The sequence below is a fragment of the Apis florea genome, unplaced genomic scaffold, assembly GCF_048593485.1.
Source record: "Apis florea isolate Af1SG1 unplaced genomic scaffold, ASM4859348v1 contig_26_pilon, whole genome shotgun sequence".
NCBI lineage: Eukaryota > Metazoa > Arthropoda > Insecta > Hymenoptera > Apidae > Apis > Apis florea.
Genome location: NW_028256622.1, coordinates 356,384 through 374,060, shown reverse-complemented (window position 1 = coordinate 374,060; position 17,677 = coordinate 356,384). Strand labels below are relative to the sequence as shown.

Sequence of the window (17,677 nt, the reverse complement as noted above, 5' to 3'; positions counted from 1 at the left end):
CAGCTGATGAAACTTTTTTCAAAGTATAATCCTAATACTTTGGAAATTATAAAATAAATAAATCTAGTACTTGATTATTTTATTATAAAGTAAAATTAAAGCAAAGAATTTGTAATAAATTGTAATTATCTAAATAAACATTAACATCCTACATCAGTTACCAACATGACATCATCGTAAGAGGATGAAGCTATTTCTAATTTGCATAATCGATATACAATTACGAATAAGGAGATGGTAAAATTATATTTCTAACGAATAAAATATTCATTGTTTTTCATGTTAACACGAAGTGCCTTTAATAGACATTTTACAGAAGCATTAGAATTTACCCGTCCCTGTACGTAGGAGTAGCTCGACTTCTGCGAACGCACTGACCGGACAAACTACGCTTGCGCATACTTCTCTCGCTCGCGCTACAAACGCACACGCGCAAGCGTGCTAGATTTAACACCTAACATACTCCATTTAATCTCAGATAAATGTTATAGATCCGTTATGGACCATTTCTTGGTTGAGAAATATTCAAAACGATTTATAAGGAAATATACGTGATAAGAGAAAATTATAATTTTATTCGGCACATACTTATCGGACATCTCATATATTCTTCGCATATATCTCAAAATTTTTGCACACACGTTCGTATAAATTTTTACATCCCGTATATTTCTATTCGCGTATATTTCCACATTTATCTCGAACGCAATATAAAATCGTTGGTTTAATTACAAAAACGAACACTTCGTTTCACGATTTCCTCCTTTCTTAAAAAAAAAAAAAAAAAAAAAAAAAAAAGAAGAAAAAATCGAATCGTCATGAGTACAGTATCGAGAGAAAAAAAAAACCATCTTACATAGTCATGCACGCTTCGAAATTGACGCGATCGACGAATCGAGCACCTGACTTGGAGCATCCTGGCGCGCATGCGCAAAAGCTAATCCTGCGCCGCGATGCGCACTCGCGAGTAAAACGCAAAGTAGATCGAGTCAGTATTGGACGGGCACTCCACGGTGTCACGTGTCACGCTTTTCTCTGTTTGATCGACCATCGATCTTTCCGACGCGCGAAATTTCTCGACGAAAAACGAAATAACGAACAACCGAAAGGTGAAACTACCGGTGCTTCATTTACCTATATCGGATTACCCTTTCTCGCGAGGTAAGTCCAATTCGATTTTTAATTCACTTATATTCAAAATTATGACACTTACATACCGTTCTTAGATATTTATATCATTTTAAATCCTGGAATAAACGAAGCTGAATAAACACCATAATATCAACCCGATATTATCCAATATTGATTAAACAGCCGTATTTTTCGTGTCCGCAAAATAAGCGCCGTCTTAGACTAATATCTTGTTTGCATACAATCCCGAATATATTCCGCTTCGCACTGAATTATTCAATCCGCTAATATATCATATTTTGTCGGCTCCCTATCGATCGACGCGTTATTATTAAATGCGCCATTACACGGATCGAAGAAAAGAAATCTCGAGAAGAGGAGGATAATCTCCATCCGTGAATACCTCAAAAATTTCTCAACGAGAAAACCACAAATTATACAAGTTTTATTTCAAGATTCAAGAGATATCCAAAGTGTCTTGACGCGAAGACGCTCAATACGCTTATAAATACGGCGGCAAAACGGTCATAAATTGAGTACCGCGAAGAAAGTATAATTAAAGGCGCAAACTGGATCGCGTGGTGCCAGTGACGCGTGACTAAATACGATTTGTCAAATACCGATTGTATCGGTACAAGGATCGACCCTCCCCCTCCCTATTTACATTGAATTACCGTAAATGCAGCCGCCAATAACCGCTGGCAGGGAGATGGCGTGGAGCAATTAATCTCGCCGCGTGGAAAAACTCTCGCCGCCTTTGAGAGGCTTGTACAGGCGAACAGTGGCCGTCGTTATAAGCCGTGTCGCTGGTTAACGCGTTTCACGTTTACTCGTCTGGAGATCTTTCGCGAAAAAGAAAAAAAGACAGTCTTCTGTCTGAAGATCCGAATCTCACTCGTATTGTTTCAATTCGAACGAACACGCCAGAGAAAGATACGCGCTTATTTTACCAACCATTCGTTTTCCTCATAGTCCCGAATGTTATTTCTAATATCCCCCCCCCCCAAAAAAAATTACTCGTGAAAGTTTTCTACACGTGTTCTTCCACACGCGTTCGAATACATTTTCTTACGTGGAGAGGAAGTGGATATCGAGATGTGATTACACATGGATACGTTCAAGACGAGCTATTACTGGACTTTTTGCTCGGCCTTTGAGCACCTTTTTTTTTTTTTCTTATTCACACATGTTTCGTACATGTATGAAATGGATAATCAACTCGAGAAGGACAGCAATACGATTGGTATCACGCGAGAGAAAGATCAGAGATTTATCTTCCAACGCTCGTTTATAATATTCCTTTGTCGCGAGTTTGACAAAAAAAAAAAAAAAAGAATAATGGCTCGTGACAATTTCCCCTCGCACAATGGCCGCCAATGCTTTAAAAATTATTTCAAAATAAATCTAGCAGGCGAGATTTCAAGATCGCTTTCACTTTCGTGTTCCGATCCGAGGTTGAACGGCGACATGTTAAAACGGAGTTGTTCAAATCGTCCGCCATAAATAATTGGAGTTTTGTAACAACGTTTCAACCGAAAATTAAGATCTCTTAGACGAGTGATATTATAATCACGATGATTAATTATACGATCGATCCCATGGACGAGCGTAACCCAGTGAGCGAGGCGATCGTTCTCTGTGGATGGGCGGAAGGTCAACTCCCACTTTTCCGTCTTCGTGGATCTTTCATCCATGTTAGGCGTGTTTCAAGGATCGTGCGCGCGAGATGGTTTCAGTGACATTCGAGTGGAGAGGCGCAATTAAAAGAGAAGCATCGTTAAATCGCCTGACGTTTTCATTCTCGCTTCATTGTTGATACGTGAATTCGTGATTAAACGAACGTTACGCGCGAGAAAAGGGTGAGCGCGTTGTCTTCTCGGATCAATTTCTACTCCTCGACGAGATGCAATTTTCGGATAATCAATTTTTCTTTGTTCGTTCGTGAAGGAGGCGATTCGATTCGTGTTCATTTTCCTCTACTATTAATTTCCATGAATTACGTATCTTGATTCGAATTTATTTATATTACGTGCAATTTCCTTGAAAAATGATATTTCATATTAATTTTTATTCGCACACTCTTTTTAAAATTTTAAAAAAAACATCAAAATAAATCGATTGGCAAGCGATTATTCGATTTAATGCGTTTTGCGTCAAACGCAACGTCAATATTTATCGATACAAAAGTTCCCCCCCACTCTAATAAAGTAAACAAAAAGGAAAACGGTGCGGATATAAATAATACGTAATCGGCCGGTCATCGGAGAAAAAGAGGACGCCGAAAGCGGGCACAAAAATAGGCGTTACGCCAAAAACACATTCGTCTACAGTTTATAAAACTCCCACCTTCGGGCGACGTGCCAGAAACAAACGTAGATTCGCCGATTTGTTATTCTCGGTCTGAGAATCGTCCTGAGAAAAATACGATTTCCGATCGGGGAAAATCGCCGCCGATTGTTGACGAGTCGAAAATAACGAGAGAGATTTAACCGAATGAGAGATTCACCTTTCTTCTTCACGATATTTTTACGTTCCACATCATTTGTATTCAACCGTGTCGCATTGAGAATGTGATGCAATATTCATGCGTGAATGATACAAGCGGAGATATGACCGCAATTAAAAAACGTTTTCATCGAGGACAAAAAGAGAGAAAAAGTTAAAAAAAAAAAAGTAAATTCGATCGAAACAAATACTTGTATTTTCGATGAGATTAAATAAAAAAAAAAAAAAATAGAAATGAACAAACGTCTATTGAAAATGTTTTATGGAATCATTAATGGAAAATTCTTGAGCAGAAAGATTATGAAAGATTGACGCGATAGATTTCGTTACTCTGAGAAAAAAAAGAAAAAAAGTCGTATTATATTTATAGAGTTAAACAAAGAACGGATGGATCGAAAACGTGGAAGAAAAAAGTGGAAATGGAATGAAACTCCGGGCGCCAGTTGGCTGGACCATTGCCATCGCCCACGTGATGTCAAATGTCGTTAATTTTACACCGGCCGAGCTTTGTTTCCTTACCGATTTTATCGAGACGAGATATTCGGAAAAATATGGAAAAAGAAAAAATGTTCTACTTTTATAAATTCTTTTTTTTTATCTACGCGATAATTCGTCTCTATATTATAGGTATTGGGTCGACGTGTATATTCTATTCTAATAACTGTAACATTATAAATTATGCATATACTTTTTTTTTCGAATTACAAGCTAAACAAGATACACCAAGTTTTTACTTTTAGCTCGTAGATCAATTATTATTCAAAGCGGTTTGCGGATAAATAAGTATCACGAGCGAGAGAAAAGGCAGAGTTCTGTTTTTAAAGAATACCGTATGCATTTTATTATTTGTATAAGCGCGATTAAGATGGCGTTAATAAGATAGACAGCAGATACGGATCACAATTAACAGGTGTTGGCAATTTTTTTATCTCGTCAATGGTCGTCGATTAATTACCTTTCACCTCCGAGTAGCAAGCCTCCGTTTGCTACCAATGGATCATTTCATCGAGGCGAGTTGCTGCTGCATTCTGGCGAAGGCCATCGAAAAGTCCTTGAAATTTCTTAGCCGCATTTCCGTCGAATGTCGACACGATGCAAACAAGAAATCATCAACGAAAATGTTTCGACTTGCCCTCGACAGTTTATTACTCGCGAGGCACAGTTAAAACTGAACCAAAAATATCTGATTGTGGTCACACAAGATCGCGAGATTGAATCATACAAAGAAATAGCACAACTCTATTATTAGAATAATACAAACGACAATAAGCTAAGAGTTTCGAATAATAAATCTCTGTGTCGTTGAATTAATAATATTCGAGAACTTTTTTCTTTTGTTCGAATAAACGTTTGTTATCTCGTATCTTTGATGTACGTAATACTTTTCTCAGCTGGAGGGAGGAAAAGGTCACGAAGTGGAGGTAGAGAAAGAGAAATAGTACGAAAGAGATTACGTACCGATTACGATCGATTTACTATTTTCGAAGGAGAAATAGAATAGAATGAAAAAAAAAAAAAAAAAAAAAAAGAAAAACGCACGTCGGCAATCGGCTTGAATCACTGCTCGCGCGGTTGCTTAGTCGTCGTAGCTGGTTTAAAAGTAACTAACTTATGCCAACGCAGCTTTTAACAATTGTACACGAGCTAATTTCGTCATTCTCGTTAAATTATTTTCCCGTATTTCCAACCCGTCGCAGTTTTCTTTCGTTATTATATACCACCTATAAATATCAATTATATATTTTAATGAATCGAAGCCATGGCGGAGCCATTAAAAATTTTTATCGAGAATCGATAATAAATTTTTTTACGATCTGTTTATGCATTCGCTCTTCTGGTAATTACTTTGAAATTTTACTTCGCATTTGTATATATTTATATTTTTTTTATAAAGGTATGGAATAAACATTGAGGCAAAAAACACGAGCCTCCTTAAACCTTTTAACGCGGACTGTACACGTTTGCGCGGCCGCTATCGCTCCCAGAATCGGATCAACTGCGGTCATCATCATTTTGATTGGTACGAAGACCTTGGACGACAATGCACAATGTCACCATTACCATGACACTGCGTTAACGATCCGTTATCGTATCGCTTATATGCATCGACTCCAACGATCTTGAACCCTTGAATTTGTTCAAAAAAGATAAAAAAAGCATCGTTTAGAAAAGATTAGAAAAGAACGATGTGAAACGTTAAATCTACATCTGATCCGCAAATTCACCGACCAAATTATTTAATTTAAAAACGTCCAGGAATTCTTGTAAACTGTGCAATTACACGTGTTTTGAATTAATTAAACACTCGAGTGGGACTTTATAAAAAATCGTTTTATATATATAAAAGCGCAATATAATGATACGAGAATAACGATTGCGTTTATTAAAATAATAAAGATGGCATTTATTTGAAATTTTGCGAACGCAAATGTAATTTTTTTTTTTTTTTTCTTACTGATATGACTCATCAATTTAAAAAAAGCGGCGAAGCACTTAGCCAAGATAATAAATAAACATCGCGAACTAATTGTGCGTTACCAACGAGTCTCAACGATAAGTCTCGCGATGACACAAAAAAATCTATCGCGATAACATTCATTAAAAGAACGTATTCGTAATAAAATAGATTTTCTAATAATTCAATTTGAGTGAATTTCGACAAAATTCAATCAAATTCAAACAGTTGTAAGATCATTTACGTTCAATTATCTCTTCCCCCCCCCCCCTCTCCCCACAGATTAGAAACAAAACGACAAAGTTTTGTTCGAGATGATCAAAAATCGCGCGATGAAATTCACAGCAGAAACAATCCTTGCAAGAATAATATTTTAACGTAAATCGAGATTGGAAGGGGAAAAAAAAGAAATCTTCCTTCTCTCTCTCTCTCTCTCTCTCTCTCTCTCTCTCTCTCTCTCTCTCTCTCTCTCTCTCTCGAGGATTCGTTAGAAGAATACGGAATTCTAGAAACCGTCCGGGTTTCCGTTTCAAGGTTTCAGTGGCGAGTCATATGAGCGAGTCTCCTCCTCGATTCTTGGAAGACCTCCTTGGCCCCTTTGCCCCATTCGCATTGATGTCTCCGCCGGAATAAAACAACCGGCCCGTTTCCCGTGGAAATACTTTCTACGCGGACCAGTGAATTCTAAATATGTCTCGTTCGAATCTCGCCTCTATTTAAATATATAACAAAAAGAAGAAAAAAAAAGGATTCATATATACATGCAAAATACATGGAACAAATTAAAACAAGAGGATAATTTAGAGGAAATTTGGATATCGATGAATCCTCGACTCCCTATTTCGTCGGTTAAAAACAGATTCGCAAGCAAAATTCTATACCGAGAATCGCAAAATATCGCGATTCGAACGCACTATTAGTATCAAAACAATTTAGAAAGAAATTTTGCATTCTCCCCTAATTGCGAAACTCCCCCGATATCGATAAATCCTCGACTCCCTATTTCATCGCGGCCGAGCAATTCGCATAAATCAATCCTCCCCCTCCAACGTCACCCAACGTCTAATCAGAAGCAGATCTCTCGGTATCGGCCCACGCCGTGGCCATTATACCTCTCTTAATACCCCTCTTACAAAACTAGTTTTCGAAACATCGTGTTCGAAACGTGTCCCCCGTAGCCGCGGTTAAGTAAACGCGCGATACGCGCACCGATCGAGAGAAGGAACGGTCGAGATAAATCGTTATTTCTTCCAGCGTGGTGGCACAAGACGTAAGGGCACAAACGCGCCCACTTAACTTCGAAATGCCACCGCGGAGAACGGAGAGGTTCAAACGGTCCTCGGTGTTCAGGTGTTCCCCCCCGCGAAACTTTCCAGCGGCGCGGATCCAGTTCTCTCTCCTCGGATCTGCCATATTTATAAACGTTCAGCATCTATAAATAGACGCGCTGTTCCGTTCGGAGGAGGCAATAACAGGATACTCTACGCGGGAGGAAGCGAGGAGGAGAGGAGCTGGGCGAAGAGGGAAGAAATCGATTATCGAAATGCGAGGAGAAGCTAGATTCGACGATTTATTTTCGTATCGTCGTATCACGTATCACGTTTAATTGACGTAACCGAGATCTTCGTTGGAAATCGTAATCTCGGGGGGATGATCGATTGCCTAGTCGTTCTCGGAATCGACTGCTTGGTAATTAGATTCGTGGCGAGGCGGTGATAGGATTATCGCGATTGTTTCGGTTCTGTGAAATCGAATATTAGAATTGGAAAAGTGTGTCTCGGGGTTTGAAAAATATTCAACGAAGGATCTTTTGAAAGTTAAGGAAATTATTCGTGAAATCTGTCCTAACGATCAACTTTTTTATACAGTCACATTTTATCGGAAAAATAGCTCGTAAAAATTCGGAAGATGCTTTGCTATTTTTGAGCACGAGACAACGTTTGACTTATTTCTTTTTTTTTTTTTGTTTAAATTGTTCTCCAGACCTCGTGAGGCAGGGAATTTGAAGAAGAGCGCAATGTCAGCTGCGGTGAGGGAGAGAACGACAACGCACACGAGCAGAAAGATCGTGAGTCATGGTGGTCCTATATCTGGCCAGAGCCAGTCGACAACCACGGCCAACAGCCTCGAAAACAACTTAGGTAAATCTTTAAATGTGCCACCAGAGGTGTAATCCTATCCACCTGGGTCATTCTTTTTCGACCAAACTTCTCTGCATGTGTCACTGCTACGTGCGATTCGACGATTAGATTTGTGCCACGAAACTCGATCATCACTTGAATGGTAAAGAAGATTGTTCGATCTAATTCTGATCACTTTCTGCACTACAGAACGATCGATTGATTTCGTTCTTGGAACGAAATTATATCGAAAATATTTGTCCATCTTCGTAGGAATAACGATTATCAATTTTAAATCACGTCGTTGCATAAGCTCTCTTGCTATCGTATTAGGAATCAGGAATTACATTTAATATGTACATATAAAATAAATCACATCACGTATATTTTTTTTTTTTTTTTTGAAAACATCGATGATACTATGTTTTCTTAATTTTTCGTAATTACTGAAATGATATCAACGACGAAAATAACTTTATTCGTTCAGAGAGTCAAAGAGATCGCACAACTATAAATATCTTTTTTCGTGTAACGCAAATTAGTCATCCATTTGATCAAATTTGTCGAAGAATATACGACGTATTTTATATATATTCGATATAATAATTTTTTTTATTCGTGATAAGATACGCGTTATTTACTTCATACATATTTTCTGTTATTTTCTATTATCGAAACTACGCGTTTACAAGGGCATCGTTATCTTGGATGCAAAAATTACTTAGGAACTACTTAATGATTTCAGATGCTCTTCTCGAAGATTTGCAAACAAGTGTCTCAAGAAGCACCACCCCTAGTCGCGGTGGCAGGGCACTTTCGCCTCAAGTAGAGTATCGAGTAGCTGCGAATCCTACCAAGATCGTTTCCGAAGGCAGGTGGGTAGACTTTGATATTTTAGATTTCAACCAAAAATAAATAAATAATTAATTAAATAAATTCTTTAATCGATTTGACTTTAGACCTATTTCACCAACTCGAACGATGACAACCACCACGGAAAAATACGTGAGCACTGGACCGAGTGGTGCGCCGAGTGGTATTCCCGGTTTGGATTTCATCGATTCAGAATTACAGAATGTAAGTTATAACTAAATTTATTTCGAATTTACAAACAGAAAGTTAACAGAAATTGAACCTTAGAATCTCGAGCTTTGCAAATCTGAGCGATCACTAGAGTTCCCTAGGGCTACTAGGGGTCACTAGGGCACTTTTTCTTCAACTACAACGATTCCTCTAACAAAAAAGCAAATTACTAGAGTGATTGGAATCTAAGTAGCACAATTGCCTTGTGCAATATTCATTCGAATTAATTCCAATTACGTAGGTAAACGCAATGAACGAGAAAAAGAGTGGTGGTGCTCGATGCAACGTTGGTTTCAAATTTTAAAGAAATTTTTTTATACGTGAATCTATAATACGCGTCACTGATGTATATTTAACACAAGAAAACCAGTTCGAAAATGATTAGACGGACATGCAACCACCATAATTTTAGTTTTTGCCTTTTCACTTTTCTTTTGTTGACGGTTCCAATTATATGTCAACGAGATTGCATCTACATCTATTTAATATATTAGAATTGTTGCAAACAGTAAGATCAGCCTTATGTAATAAAGCAAAGCCTCGTAATCTTGACGCGCAATCGCCGCAAAATTTGATCTAAAGTTCAACCGAAACAAGTCGACCAAATGTGCAATCTTATTTTAAATTATACCGTACACTTCGAGACGTTAAATCATCTCGTCTAACTTATGGATCGAGAAAATTATGTTCGATACGCAAGATCGCATTACGTAACAAGAATAGTTTTTCTCGATTCTTTTCTACAAATTTTAACTTAAAATTAAAAAGAATAGAACGTATTAGACAAAAGTTTCTTTCGCGTGAAAGAAATTTCAAATTATCTTCATAAAAGAAGAAAAAAAAAAAAATAGCTTTCGCCATTTAAATATCAGGCTTCGCACAGTTTCTCCCATGAAAATATTTCCATTATTTTCGCAAGAAGAAGAAGAAAAAAGAAAAAGAATTTATGAATTCCACGATGACCGTGCCGGATCACCGGATAACATCAGAAGAAATAAGACGATTCGTTTCGTATAGAATGCGGTGTCATAAATCTGACGTCTTACGAGATACGTACATTAGAGGATCGTGCAAAGATTGCTGTTACGCGTTACAGGGGGGGGGGGCGTAATTGCAACTAGTTTCCCGGTCCAGTCGTAACATTCAATGAAAATGTAGATTGGTTTACAGCGCGTGCAATTTATCGCGCGCATCTCACGCTCGCCGGGGATAAACAACCGCGGGGCCCTTAAAGGGGGCTGCTCCACAGCGCGAGGACACCGCCTATTCCAATTTGCATACGAAATAACACGGCTCGAAAACCCGAAATCTCCGATATTCCACGTTGGTTCCACGTTCCGGTTTACGTTTTAATTGGATATCGAATCTGATCGGTTCGAAAAACTCGAACGGCGCGTTCCGCGTTTATGCGTTTTTTCCTTCTTCTTTTTTTTTCTTGACATCCCGCGTTTTTATGCAAATATGATACGTAATCAGAGAGATTTGTCATTTCGAGGCAATTAAATTTCTCTCTTTACGTTTTTTGCGAGATTTCTTTCGGTCGATCGAGCAGCCGAAACGATTTAAAAAAGAATTTGCGCGGAGATAAAAATGTTGGCCGAGCAAAGCAAATATCTATATCTTTATTGCTGCACAGAACGAATGCAAAATTAGCGATAACTCGAATGTGTAATTATTGAGGAAAAAAGAAAGTTTGACGCGTCTTCTACGACAACAAATAAAAAAAAAAGAATGGTAACGGAGATGGTATGTAAGATATGTGGCAATAAAAAGCGTAGGGACAAAAATATACGAATACATCGTCTCGCCTTGTAAAACTCACGATTCTACATTTCTATAAATTAAAAGAAATAATCTCTGTTTCAGGTGCAACCCGGGCAAAGTAAAACGATCGCCTACAAACAAGTGTCGTATCAATATAACAAAAGTTTGGACGGGAAACCAATTGGTAAGCGGATCTCTCCTCTTTCCTTCTTTTAAACGGACCAAGCGCATTTACTCGTGTCTTCCCTTCGAATCGATCGAGTGAAAAAAACTTCCTCTCCACATTCACGATCCAATCTTCGATCCGAATTCGGGACGAATTTCCAATTTCCAACGTTGAAACGACGACGCGCCTTCGTCGAATTATCGACGGCGAGGAAACGGAAGCCGGAAGATCGAAGCGAAAGAGAGAGAGAAAAAGAAAGGAATTTCGATGAAAAGCTTTTTGCCGGATATGCACCGCTACGAACCCTCGGGCGTGGAATCGCGCGCAAGCGCTGGCGAACGTTTTGAACGACGGTAGGGGAAGGTAGGGGGCCACTCTCGTGTCGCTCCTTTTAAGGCGTGGAACGGCCTTGCAGGTATACGGTTAATTAACAATGAGAACGACAAAACGAGGGAGGTATTCGTAAGGTTGCCGCGGGGATTATTCGCCACCTTCTCGATCAAATATCCCATTTAACCTCGGAATAAAGTTAAGTGTGAACTTCGATCGAGTACCCGCCCCTCGATCAAGGAACCAATGATCGATAGAACAATCTCGTTCGTTTCTTTATTCTATTTTCTATAGAATTATAGACATCGATTCTGGGGCAAAAGAAAGTAAAATAATACACCAAGTTGATGAATTAGAATTAGAAAAATTGCTTACGTAATAATTGGAGACAAATTTAACAGAGAATAAGAACGGAATTAAAATACTAGATTCTAATAAAACCGCGTTATTTAATATTAGCCCAACGATGGATCGAACGGAAGAATAACAATTGAGCTAACGGTGAATCAAAGTCGGCGCATAAATTCGAATTTAACGCAAATAGGGGATCGCGAAATCGGTGATGCATCGTGAAACATTACGTCTAATGAGTGTACATTATGCGAAAGGGGGACGCGAAAGGTTGTTAGGTGTCGCAATTTCTGAAATTCTACGAGGTTCCGGTAAACCGTGGTCCCAGCTTTACACGACAACGCCATTACACGCGGCGAAGATTTCCGCGCTTGGCCGCCTCTCTATATGGAAGTGACGTTGCCGCGACCGGTGTGTGTGCGTTGTTTGCGGTAACACACAACCATATCCATATTAGGGTTGCGTATAACAGAAGGTTGACCCGATTTCTCCGTCCCTCCATCGGGCGGAGAGGAGTGGAGAAAAAGAGAGAAAGAATGGAAACCCTCGATCGAATCGAAAAATCGGTGACATTGAGCCGCAAGGATGCCCCATTGTCATTGGGTTACTGGGTGATGGCCGTTCGTTCATTTCGAATTCTTTGAGAATCGAATAGGGGAGGGGGGGGAAAAAGAATAATTTTTGAACTTTAAATTTCCTTTTTCACGTTTCAGACTCATGGACGGTTGACAATGCGTTGACGAACACGGCTATGATGTAAGTGCTGTTCTTTAGAACGAAAATACTAAAATTACTTATCGTATCGCTGCCAACAATATTATTACGCGTGTATTATAAAGTTTAGAGAAAACTAATTTGATTGTTAAAATCAAAGAGATATGGTATATTTATATTTCATCGTCCCCTCCTTCCTTTATTATTTTCACGATCGTGCATTTAAATATCGTGTTACCGGCAACATTGTTTATTTTACATTGTGATACATCGTGTAACGTTACACACTTTGCAGCGATGATATTCGAGAAAGGACCTACGAAGAAAGCACAATGCAACGCGGCTTAGAACCGGTTGGCAAATCGGTGAACAGAGAACTAGTGAGTAGTGCTTTGTCTCCCGCCATGCATTTTCACACAACGTCCCTCAAAAATTACGCGCGAATTAAAAAAAAGAAATGTTTCAGGTGTACAGCGACACTTCTACGTCTCGTTCGAAGCAAACCTCCCCTCTGCCCTCTGCTCAAAGGGACGTCAAATATATTCACGAATCATCGACTTCGAGTGGTAAGTACTCGAAATTAAACATTTTATTTTCACAGGGAACGAGAAAAATTTATTTTTTATTCCACGATCGAACAAACAACGTTCTAGGTTACCAAACAGAACCGGTACAACAGAATACGGTGACGACGGTGCACACGAGCGCCGCCCAAGAATACGGAAACGTGGAGTACATCCCGGTTCCATCACCGACGCCAGCGGTGCCCATCAACCTGGCGCCGGGTCCCAACACCAAAGTGACGACCACCATCAAAACGTACACGTACGAGTTACCGGGGCCACCTGAAACCTATCTACCAGGTGGCAACGTGCCAGGGACGGTGGTGTTGCCAGGTGATCAAACCATCACGTACACGATACCGAAAGGAACCACCTCGGCCACCGACAAAACGATCACCTATCAGACCGTGACCGAGAACGTACCGTCCAAAACCCCGACCAGATACAGTAGCCCGCCGCCACCGATAACGGACGTAACCAAGAAGTCAACCACGATTCACCAAGAGTCGAAATTCTATCGGGAGGAGCATCACGGTGGCCGGCCGGGTCATCCAACGACGACCGTCTATCATCCGCCAGCGGAGAACAAAACGACGATCACGAGAAACGAGAAGTATTATCAGGTGGACGGTGCGTACCCGAATGGTTATCCGGCCGGTGATCATCCGGGGAGCACGGTGATTTACCAGAATCAACCGCCGAATGTGAGCGAGACCCACACCACTATAAATCGAATCGAGGAACATTATCCTAGCCGGCCACCGTCCACCGGACGACACCCGACACCTGATAAACCGGGAACACCGGTTAATTATTATACACCGCCACCACAATCTAGCACCCAGCCGCAATCCACCACTATATATAAATTATCGAACACGACCACAACGATACCACCGAGCAAGAACCCCGAGGACCACGAGGTTTTGTTACCTAAACCGTTCCCGGTCGAGGATGTTCGAGCCAGGCCTGTTAACAACGTGCAGACCCCTCCTAAAAAGTTGGAAGACCTGATGGCATCGTTTTCCGACACGGAGGTAGGAGAGATAATTGTTTCTAATATCGTTGTCCTGCAACCAATTGTTTTTATTTTATTTTATTTATTTTTAGCGCGAGGTACTGGAAGATATCGAAAAAAGGGAAAAAGAACAACAGAAAGATTCGCCGGCGGTGAAAAAGGAAGTCGACTTCGTGCCCCATACACCACCGAAAGTGAAAAGTAAAAATGTCGCAGGGCCTCCGGTTTATTATCCTCCAGGAGCTGCAGAGTTTACTAAAAAAGAAGAATCTAGCGCGGCTATGTCACAGGCTGGTGTAAGTATGAAATGCACAATGTGCATTTCCAAGAATAATATTTTTTCGCTGTTACGATATAAAGTACATTCTGTAATGATAAATGAAAAATTCTGGTTCCAATTTTTCGTTACGTTACGCGTGTAACATAAATTAATATGATGAAAATAATAAAAATGATGTGTTGCAGGGAGGATGGGCAAAAGCTAAGGGAAAATACGAATACGAAGCGTCTTCAAAAAGCAAAACGAAATCGAGCAGCGGCAAAGCAGTCGTACCCGTTTGCCTACCACTTTGCTGTGCCTTGCCATGTGTAATTATGTAACTTATTTTAATATTAATATTAATGTATGTTTCAAATGATTAAGCAATCTATTAGTCGTGTTATTATAAACGATCGCGCGTCAAAATTGATCAGTCTTCCTTCGTATGTGTAGAAAGAAAATTTTAATATATATATATATAAAAAAAAAAAAAAAAAAAAAAAAAAAGAAATAATCTTAAGAAGTTACGAAATAATTAGCAAAATTTCAAATATTTTTTTTGATTCCCTGTTTGTCAACAATTATGTATATATATATATAAAATATAACGATAAATAAATACACATTTAAAACTTGATATTATTTTAATTTGAAAGAGTAATAATTAAAAGAAAAGAAATGAAATGTAGTATCGTAGTAGTTATTGTTTTATTTTTAATATCTTTTTTTAATTATTACTATCTTCGTATTAAATAATTTTTGCAAACAGTAAAGCTATATTTTTATTTTTATTTTAATTTTTAATAAAACAAAAAATTAAAATAAATTATACGCACGATATTTCGCTTTCATCCTATTGTATATATATTATATATTATATAATTGGATTTTATTTAGTGTAAAATCATATCCTCATTTATTGCGTACGTAGGAATAAAAAAAACTTATTTATTTTTTCATTCTCTTTATTATAAAAATACTCTTATACTTCTTATATAAGTTCTATGTTTCATATTTTTTATATAATACATAATATTTATATACAAAAATGCCTTGTTGTGAACTAAACTCGTTACATTTTTATTAAGATTTCTTAAGATCAAAAATAGTTTTAATGAATTTTCCCAGAAATTGAAGATATCAAAATAAAGAAAGAAAATGCAATAGAAAAATGAACTCTTACATAGTTTTTATATTATTATACTTATATTATTGTAGAATTTTGTCGTTGAACAAAAATTATAATAGAATTTATAAGACTTTTAGAACTTTGAAAATTTTGTTAAGGCACAAGATATGTTTTTCATAGTTTAGAATAATTTAAATATATTTAAATATAAGTAAAAATCATAATTATATGTCAAAGTGCCTTCTTCAATCGTGTTTAAAAAACTTTTATAATTATGAAATATTACCGTGAATTATGGTGCTATAATAATTTTAGTAAATAAAGAACATGTAAATATAATGCACTTTCATAAAAGAAAAATGAATATGTGCATTATAAAATACGTGAATATAAATATTTTTAAATATATGTAAAAATTGCCAATTAAAAGTGCCATTATAATTCTATAAAATATGTATTAATAAATAATAGTAGCTTCTACTTTAATGAAACATTTATTCCATCAAATATATTCAATAATATATTTATTCTTCCACCATTCGTATCATTTTAAAATTCTACAATCATAATAAATATTTCTGGTATCGTGCTTGAAAATATGTAAACACTTTTTAATAATAATATACAGCGTACACGGTAGCCACGCAGAATATTGTATCCTGAAAAAATGTTATTATATTTGTATCTATTTATCTAACTATTTTTAAGATTTTTATTCTTAAATATTTTAAATCATTTTCATTGATAATGAAATATTAAATACTTGTATCCTTAACAGTGTTTATTCTTATTTGAGAATGTATCTCTTAATTATATCTCTAACCAAATATTGTAATTGTACAATCATTTAAAAAACAAAAATTAATTATGACCCTTACATTTAAGAAACTATCATATGCATATGTATCTGCTTCTGCATCCCAAATACATCTTGTTCCCATTTTTACCCCAGCACCATATTGTTGACCCAAAACCACATTTACGATATATTTATAACGATTAAAGTTTAATTCTAGAAGTATATAATAAATTATTCGATAAAATAAAATTATTTGACTATTGTATTTAATTATTATTTAATGAAATCCTAAACCAAGAAGAGAAACTTCACCTTTAATTTTTTCTCTAATTATATCTGCTATATCTTTGGTCCATTGAATAGCATCCTGAGCATTATAAGTTTTTTCAGAAAGCTGATCAAATAATACCGTATGTATAACTTCTTTAGCACTCATGGGCTTAAATCTATATCGAAAATACTCGTTTGATTTCACTAGTCAATACACTAATCAATACACTTTATACTTTGTTAAACTATTGAAAATTCTAAGAAGAATTTTATGATCCTAACCATTAAATACCAATCATATCAATTGTATTGTTAAATTCAATACAAATAAAATATAATTAAAATAACGTATAGAATAATAAATAATAAACATATATAGAACATATATAGAATAAAAAATTATTGATTGTGAAAGAACATTAAAAATAATGAAGCAAAATGAAACTTAATAAGCTTCATTTAATTAAAAATATCGTATCGTAAATTGTTAAAAATTTCTTAATCGATCAAAATAAAATATAAAAATAAAGAATATATGTAATTAACGAGAGTACTTCTCATGTAAATGCGGACGTATTTGATAAACTGGTGCTGGTGCATCATCAAGTATTTCAACATTGAGAAGCGTCTTTTCAACTTTTTCTTCTTCTGGAACATAATGATTTTCTTGTACTATTCCTTCTTCTGATGTAACAGAACTTTTGCTATGAATATTTTCCATTTATTCTAACAATGTTGGAATTTATTTGTAAAAATAAAATATTTTTCACTCTACACTTAGGTTATGCGATCAATCACTTCAAATGCCACCACTTAAATGAGCAGAAGCGCGCGCTTTTCTCGTTTGTTGCAAATTGCCGCGAAATTCAAACGAGGTTTAAAATACTAAATTTAATATTTGCTTCGCTCAATTATTTCTAAAATAATCTTTAGTAATTTAAATTTATTTATTATAGAATTAACGAAGACTATTATTATCTATATTTTACTTATTCTATATTTAATAAATTAACATAATAT

The 17,677-nt window shown here is 36.8% G+C and overlaps 2 protein-coding genes across 4 annotated transcripts; one reads left to right on the top strand and one right to left on the bottom strand.

The window, feature by feature from the left end:
• The first annotated feature begins 974 nt into the window (after positions 1–974).
• On the top strand, positions 975–16,652 carry LOC100863477 (uncharacterized). 2 transcript variants are annotated; one of them, XM_086907106.1, is made up of 11 exons: positions 975–1,161; positions 8,075–8,232; positions 8,957–9,086; positions 9,171–9,288; positions 11,161–11,242; positions 12,619–12,661; positions 12,915–12,999; positions 13,086–13,185; positions 13,273–14,219; positions 14,293–14,496; positions 14,666–16,652. In XM_086907106.1, exons 2-11 carry the CDS (start codon positions 8,109–8,111, stop codon positions 14,798–14,800), a joined length of 1,968 nt encoding a protein of 655 aa, XP_086763232.1. In that variant the 5' UTR covers positions 975–1,161; positions 8,075–8,108; the 3' UTR covers positions 14,801–16,652. The 2 variants fall into 2 exon arrangements, with proteins under 2 accessions (XP_086763232.1, XP_031772791.2); XM_031916931.2 differs by lacking the exon at positions 8,075–8,232 and having other exon boundaries at positions 987–1,161.
• Positions 15,407–17,566, bottom strand: LOC100863127 (dynein light chain Tctex-type protein 2B). 2 transcript variants are annotated; one of them, XM_003689505.4, is made up of 4 exons: positions 17,212–17,566; positions 16,700–16,833; positions 16,467–16,600; positions 15,407–16,247 (listed from the first exon to the last, which is right to left on the bottom strand). In XM_003689505.4, the coding sequence occupies exons 1-4, from the start codon at positions 17,376–17,378 to the stop codon at positions 16,200–16,202; spliced, it is 483 nt and encodes a 160-aa protein (XP_003689553.1). In that variant the 5' UTR covers positions 17,379–17,566; the 3' UTR covers positions 15,407–16,199. The 2 variants fall into 2 exon arrangements, with proteins under 2 accessions (XP_003689553.1, XP_012341479.1); XM_012486025.3 differs by lacking the exon at positions 15,407–16,247 and having other exon boundaries at positions 16,355–16,600; positions 17,212–17,476.
• Between the last annotated feature and the right edge of the window lie 111 nt (positions 17,567–17,677).